Source organism: Thunnus maccoyii, chromosome 20, assembly GCF_910596095.1.
Source record: "Thunnus maccoyii chromosome 20, fThuMac1.1, whole genome shotgun sequence".
In the NCBI taxonomy this organism is placed as follows: domain Eukaryota; kingdom Metazoa; phylum Chordata; class Actinopteri; order Scombriformes; family Scombridae; genus Thunnus; species Thunnus maccoyii.
The window spans coordinates 4239801-4247890 of NC_056552.1; the positions used below are offsets into that span (position 1 = coordinate 4239801).

Below are 8090 nucleotides of genomic sequence, written 5' to 3' on the forward strand. Positions count from 1 at the left end.
ATGTTGATGAGTTTAAATACTTAGTTGCTCCTCTAGATTCCACTCTTACATTCAAAAGGCATATTAACAGTTGAAGATATATTTGAATGCAATAATTTTTTTTCTTATTTTCATTACTGCACATCATGTTGGTCTCAGGCAAACAAGCCTGTCTTAAAAACCAGTTAGTTCACTACAAACAAGCTCTGAAAGCCCTGATAGGAAATCACAACAGTATCATCATTGTAATGTACTCGTTCAATATAAAACGTTAAGCTTTGACAGCTCGATTTTTGTATTCAGATGTCCGTTTAGTGCATAAAATAATCCATAACTGCTGGCTGCTCCTCCACCGCTGAAGAGCTTTGTTCAGCTCCGCTCTGAGCAAATGAGCGGAGCTTCAAGGTCTGCTTCAAGGGGAGAATGTAGCGTCCCTAAACGAGGCTTTGCCTTTTGCACAATCTGCTTTTTCCTTTAAAGCCATTAAAGAATGGAATAAGCTTCCCTGTCAATCTGAAAACCTGCACAGATTTCCAGTCTTGTCAGCATTAACTTGACATTTTGACGACCTGTTTTTATAACTTTGGATATATGAAATATTTTGATATTTGTATTCTGCTTTGTATTTATTCCTAAGTGTGCTATTGTGTGTGTGTGTGTGTGTGTGTGTGTGTGTGTGTGTGTGTGTGTGTGCATATGCCGGCATGGATGCCAATAGGTTGTTGGTCCATTTGTAGTGGAGATGATGGTTTTTGCTGTGTTTTATTGTTTCTGTTCACCTGCCCAGAGACTACAGATGGAAATTAGCTAAATCTGGTACAAAGCATGTTTCCTCTTTGTTTGAGATTAATATGTGTGTTGTACATGGTGTCTGATACAAATACATTCACTAAACTAAACTAAAAAGTACAATATTTCCCTCTGTAATGTAGTAGAGTGGGCGTACAGTGGAAATACTGCAGTAAAGTACCTCAGAACTGTACAAAAAAGTACCTACTGTATTTACCCTTCACCACTGTTTATTCATTTTACTGGTTCTGTTTTCCTGCAGTTCCTCATAAAGTGCATATTGTTTCAAAAGCAAGATACCAGAACAGATGGATGCACAACTTTATTAATCCTAAAGAACACAAGTCTATTCTGACCTTCCTGTTACTGATCTTTCTCCCTTTTGTTTAAAAAGGATTTTTTTTTGTGGAGTTTTATGAAAATAAAACTGACTGGACTCGACCTAATCTGATCTGTTATTGTAAATCTTGTAAAAAAACTTCCTCAGGATGAAGATGTTTTATCTGCTTTTTATCACAAGCAACACGGCAGGATTCTGATTGTCCACTGACTTTTTATTGAAAAAAGAACAATATAATATCATATACAATAATAATAATAATATTAATACAAAAATCTGTACATTCCGTGGTTTTGCAGTACATTTGGAAGACTGATACAAAATAACTGCAACAGGGAGGGAGGTATTTACACATGTAGGATCTATGTAGCCTTGGAGGCCTTCCGTCGCGGTTTTCTTTTTAAAAAAAGATAGAGGATATAAATTTGTATTGATGCAAACTCTTGTGCAGTACGCCTTCATAAGCCAGGGTTACAGTACGTTTGGCTTTGAACTTTTTTTTTTTTTCAAATCTTACATTCTCAAGTAAAATGAGAGCGTTACAATGAAAACTCAAGTAGTGTTGATAAAGAAGTAGGCCGATCTGTGGTCTGCTGACAGCAACAAAAAAAAAAGGGAAAAAGGCTTCAAAAATTTGATATATTTGAAAGACAATTTTACTTTGAAATCTCCAATCATAACACTGTATCAGATTCAGACATTAGAGAGGAGATCTAGTTTTCTTTTCATCATATACAATTTTCAATTTCAAGACTTTTAAAGCAGGTTTGGCTTTAAATCACCATCAACTTTTTGGTTCAAATTCTCCAAACACCAGTGAGCCGTTAACCAAATATTTGTTTTAGTTCAGCAAACACTACAGAACTTGTCGTTCTAGTTTACTGCTCTCCACAGTAAACTTCCCCCCTTTTTGACTTTCCGGATTAAGGCTTGATGAAGTGGCTCAAGATAAGGATGATCAATGTTAAAAAAAAAAAAAAAACTGTACACACTTTCTTGAAAACAAACCTTATTAAAACTCCTAAACGCTCTACTTCTCTGTACCAAATCTAATCAGGTGTTGTTTTAAGAAACACATAACTATGATAATAATACTCTTTGGCATTTTTTATCAACCGTAAAAAAAAAAGAAAAAAAAAGAAAAAGAAGAAGCAACATCATAGCAGCACTTTTAAGAACATTCAGATTCTCATATTACCCCCGCCTCAGTTTAAATTAATGATTTCTGTCAGTTTGATGGTGTTAATACTACCCTGCTCGACTCCCTTGACACGAGCAGGCATGTTTCCATCAGTCTGACCAGCAATGAACGGTCTCCCAGATCAACAAAGCATAAATCTGAAGAATCAGACAAGAGTTTTCTAAAAACTGTTTGAACTTTCTTTCTTCTTCTGTGATGTCTGCTATGAGACCAGCTCATGAACAAATACTCTAGTTGTACCTTCTTTGTTCCAGACATCTGCCTTTCGTGTACTCTTTGGTTCTAAATGAGAAAGTGTCAAAAAGAAAACATCTGTAAGGGCCTTTTTTTTTTTTTTTTTTTTGGTTGTTTAGCTTCCACTATTTTCTAGCAGCACTTGAGGATATATTCTCAAGAGGTGAGAATACGTCTTTTTAAAAAACCACCTTCCTGAAAGCGTCTTGCTGGACAGAGAAACTGAGACATGCCTGCAGTTTTCAAGTCATCTCAACCTCCTTCCTCCTCTCTGTCACCTTGCAGTCAACAGACACTGAGCACACATTCGTGGGGACTTCATGGAGAATTCTTCCTGCAATATGCACATGGTTCATAGTGCTGTGTTTTATCATACTGTATGTAGTCGAAGCTCAAAAGACTCTTACATACAAAGTCCTAAATCTCGCCGCTTCCCACAGCAGTACCGTTCGGCTTGTCCTCTACCCAAGGCCCAGCTCGGCTCGTCGTGCCTTTCGGAGCAGAGAGGCGATTTTATAAAATCTCTCACATGAGGTCTGACGTCTGAACAGTCATATTTCTGATTCTCGTCTCAGAGGCCGGGGCTCCAGCGGCACCGTGGCTTGGCTGTGTTCAGTCTCTGAGATGTTGTCTGTCTGGGTGCCGTCGGGCCCAACGCTGCCCCCGTTCCCCTCGTCCGTGTCCTCTTTGTTCTCCAGCGCCATCTCATTTTCGTAGCAGAAGGAGTTGGAGTTTGAGAGAATGTATTTTTTCTCTGCAAGGTCTCTTGCGCTGCACAGCGGGGTGCTCGGCACCTCGTATGTCTTATGGAAGCGGGAGTAGTCCACTTTGTAGTAGTTCTTCTCCTCGAAGAGCACGGGCTCGAACCGATGGCCCCAGAGGATCTCGCTGGCCACGTAGGAGCTGCGGCACTGCGTGGTCATGGCGGTGGCCTCCACCATGCCCTCCAGGATGACCACGATTTCAAACTCAGAGTTCTCCAGGTCCTGTTTGCTCATGTCGTAGAAGGGGCTGTCCTCGTCGATCTCATGGACGATGGTGATGGGGGAGACCAGGAAGATACGGTCAACTCCACTGTCGAAGCCAACATCTATGTCCATCTGATCAAGGGGGATGTACTCCCCCTCTGCTGTCGTTCGGGATTTCAGGAGTTGCGCTCGCACATGTGCCTCAACCAGGTGGCTTTTCCTTAAGTTTCCCACACGCCACATCAAGCAGAGCTTGTTGTCCCTCATGGCCACAGTGGCGTTATGGCTGAAAACCAAAGTTTCATTCCTCTTCTTGGGCTTTGCCATCTTTGCCATGACAGCTCCAATGATGAAGGCATCAATAATGCAGCCCACGATGCTTTGGAAAACCACCATGAAGACAGCAACAGGGCACTCGTCAGTTACGTATCTGTAGCCATAGCCAATAGTAGTTTGAGTCTCAATGGAGAACAGAAAGGCAGCGGTGAAGCTGCTCACGTTGGAGACACACTTCTGGGCGTCATTCTCCAAGTCCCCGTGGAAGATGGCCACCAGCCAGAAGATGCAGCCGAAGAAGAGCCACGACAGGAGAAAGGCGAGACAGAAGATGATGAACATCCACCTCCAGCGGATGTCTACGCACGTAGTGAAGATGTCAGCCAAGTAGCGCTGCCCTTTCTCGCTCACATTGATGAACTGAACGTTGCAGTGACCGTCTTTCTTTACAAATCGGCTTTGCGGCTGGTGCCTTGTGTGCACCTTACTCTTGCCGTTCCCGTAGCCGTTGGGTACTGCCATAGTGGCAAGCTTCATGCCGTCCTCCTCTGATGACACAATGCTGTAGCGGCTGGCTCGCACACTTCCCATCACCTCTGTCTGGGAGGGCTGTGCTGCTTCTGCTTTGGAAAACAGTCTAAGTTTCTGGAAAAAGCGTTGGAGAAACAGTTTTGAAACACTTTTGGGGGACCAACTCAAAGAGGAAATGGTGACAAAATGAGGCGGGCTGAAGGGAAGCCTCTTCAGCCTCACTGGCCCCGATATGAAGTGCAACCAAGAGGAGGGTGAAGTGGTCACTCCTCTTTCATCAGGTGACTGGACCTCATCAAGCTCATCTGCAATGAATAAAACAGAAGACCTGTTAGATAAACCAGCTTTCAGATAGATCAGACAAACTTTTATAAAACCATGTCAAAGACTGTTAATTACAGCTTTATCAAAATGTTTAATAGGCAGCAGCTTTCCAAACATGGTCATATGACATGTCAGAACTGATAACTTCATCGCTCTGAAGTCAGACGTGCGTGCAGCCTGAGAAAAACCATCAAAAACCTTAAACCCAAGAGCCGGAAAATCTCGTCTCTGCGTGCCAACAATATTTCATCCAGTAATGACGAACAAAAACAGTGATATTTAACCCTGATCTAACATTTCAGCTTTCACTGAGAGAGGACACACAGTAATTGCACTCAGGTCCCGTTATTGGTCATTTACAAAGTCGACTTGTTTTTCTTGGCTGCCCTGCACTGACCTGATCATTTCTTGCAGGGTTGTGGGTTACAGCGTTTCTACAGGATCCCATGAACTGTTGGTTTTTTTGCACTACTGTAAAAAACTTAAACTGAGAAAGCTCAGATATGCATTTTTTATATTTTGTCTTTCTATGTCATCCTTTGAAAAATTCAGCAAAAAAAAAAAAAGAAAAAAATGTGTCATGAATTGAACCAAAGCTTTGTCCAGTCTGGATTTCAAGCTTAATGCTCAGTGGTGCATTATTATTCCATTTTCTTTCTTAAAATTTAAGAGAGATGGAAGATGTTTTGCATGTGCAACTTGATTTTAATGTAATACTGTTGTCATCAGCTTCTAGAAACTTTCAATCTCAAAGATGACCATCTTAGGAGGCACTTTTATGAAGCGGTTTTATCAGTGATAAGCAGGTTTTTCTGTCAGCTTTCATCTTTGCAGAACAGGAGCATGTTATAAATGACATCACGTTCGTCTTCAGTGCTCAGGGTCTGTTGTTTGATAGAAGTGCGAGCTTCGTCTGTGCACAGAAGAGATGCACACAGCTTGTTGACTCTCCGACAGCCCTCTGGGATTTCTTCTCTGTGCCGCGATAATGGCTGTCCTGTGAGGATTAATCCGGCACGACTAAAACACGTCTCATTAGTTTTGGCTGTCCTAGCAACAAAGTCTAAATTGACCTGCTGCAGTCTCTGTCTTCTCTCTCTCTCTCTCTTTGTTATTTATTTATTATATTCCTCTCTCTCTCTCTCTCTCTCTCTCTCTCTCTCTCTCTCTCTGAGGCACGAGCTTTAAAGATGAATCGGAAACTAGAAAGTTCTTCAGCCCTGGAGGTCTTTACAGTGTCAAACACACATGAAACTAATATGTGACATGGCAACAAATGTTTGCATCAGCCAGTTTTAGTTGTGAAACCATAGTATAACTCAGAACTTGACTGCATGCAAGGCTTTTGCATATACACCACATCACATGTCGCATTTGTATTACTTTCAGTAACAGCTACTGATGTTTCATCCAAGTAGCATCTAATATGCATGCACTTTACTGAGGATGCTTTATCCTCACATGAGGGCAAATATGTAAACAATGTAACAAACAACGCAGCTGATTTTGTTCCTTTTGTTAAAATTAAGTATAGCCAGATCTGTACTTTTGCCTTTTGCATTAAAGTAAGTAGTGCTTTGACAGATGTTGGAGGGAAACTTAACGTACGGTGGACAAAAATTCCTAAATACATAAATAACACACTAATAACGATTGTTATCGGTACACTTATGTTGTTAAACAGTTATTAAATAGTAGCTATCTGACTGTAAGGAGAGAGACAGTTCTGCACCAAATGCCACCGACAAATGTTAACAGGTGCGGGGGAAAAAAGGCTTCTGATGCAATCACCCCCCCCCCCCCCCCCCCCCCCCCCCCCCCACACACACACACACACACGCACACACACACGCACGCACGCACACAGACAGACACACACACACCCCTCTGCCTGAGACATATGCACGTTTACTTTTCAATTCAAGCCATCGCAAATTCATATTTTTCTTAAAAAAATGCTAAAAAAAAACAAGAAGTTAGACGAATCGTGATCTAATAAAGTGAAACTTTTTTTGGCGCGTTATCTGACAGATGTGGCCGCAGAAGTCGTGCGTAAAAGTCAGGAAGTCCGCGTGTCCCGGAGAATAACGTTGAAACCATCACAATAAGCGGTTGTTTTCTGAAAGATAACGGTTGTGATGTGCGTAAAGCTCTTATAAAAGGCATCATATTTCACATTAAAAGCATATGAGAGAGTAGTTCTATGAAGCCTAAAAGTCATGTTTCCTCTACCTGTTGCTCATGTGTGGACCGGTTTGGATCAGTTTGGAGAAATATAATCCAGACGTGTTTGGCCTCCGTTATCCACGGCGTCGTTTCCGCGCGCTTGTTATTTACTTTGGCCGAACAAGATGAAGTGTGAAACTTCCTTCATGTCTCTGGAGGACCGGGTTCTCGATAATGTGCTTCGCAGTGAGTTGAACCAAAGCGTTTTAAACAGCACGCACCGGCACGGCCCGCCCCCCTCTCAGCGCCCGGCCAATGAGCGGGAGGAGGGGAGCGCATACAGAAGAACAAGCGCAATTATTCTGTGTTTCTGTCGAAGTTTTATGTACGTGTGTGTGCGTCTCTCTCTCTCTCTCTCTCTCTCTCTCTCTCTCTCTCTCTCTCTCTCTCTCTCTCTTTCTCTCTCTCTGTGTGTGTGTGTGTGTGTGTGTGAGCGATGATGTGAACAGAACACAACATGGGAGAGCAATTTGACACTAATTGGGCGATGACACGTTAAATCTCAATCAGGGGTCAAGGAAATATAAACAAAAACAAACATCAGAAAAGCATTAATTCAGGATTTTTTTCCCTTGAACACTCAAATCTGGTCAACATCACTGCTATTTAACAGATATATAATAAATTTAAGGGCTGAAAGCAATTAAGTGGTTCAGATTTGCAAAAAAAGTTCAAATTATCATATTTTTAAAAAAGAATAAGCACCTTTATTCGGCAAAGTCAACATACGGATGACACATGGAGCCAGGAGTAAACAACAAGATATATAGAGGAGAGGAATTATTAAAAAATCAAACAGCAGCTTAAGGAATATTCAAAGAGGATACCGTTATAGCTGCTTTTGAATTGGAGGAGGTTGTAATAAATGGTATGAAGTGTATTGTCTCATATTTAGATGCATTAATCAAATATAAGAAAACAGAAAAACCACAAGTTTTAACTCTGGTGACACACAATGAAATAAAAAAAAAATCCTAGTAAAATCATCTGGTTCTCTTCTTGCTATTGCTAAATCTTACAACAACAACAACAACAAAAAAGTGACTTCTGTGCCTGTTAACACCTGCTGTTGATAGTGTGAAACCAAACTGCCCATCATCCTCATTTTTGTGATATCTGTTGTTTTTATAGATGTTATTTTTTAATGTGGGTATGGAAAATGTGTTCTGTCGGAAAGAATGACTCACTCAATAAAGGCCTACATGCCTGTATTATGATATGA

General features: G+C 41.2%; 1 protein-coding gene across 1 annotated transcript; it reads right to left on the bottom strand.

Moving 5' to 3' along the window:
- Positions 1-1320: 1320 nt before the first annotated feature.
- On the bottom strand, positions 1321-7053 carry kcnj2a (potassium inwardly rectifying channel subfamily J member 2a). Its single transcript, XM_042398562.1, has 2 exons — positions 6875-7053; positions 1321-4623 (listed from the first exon to the last, which is right to left on the bottom strand). The coding sequence occupies exon 2, from the start codon at positions 4376-4378 to the stop codon at positions 3095-3097; it is 1284 nt and encodes a 427-aa protein (XP_042254496.1). The 5' UTR covers positions 4379-4623; positions 6875-7053; the 3' UTR covers positions 1321-3094.
- Positions 7054-8090: the final 1037 nt, after the last annotated feature.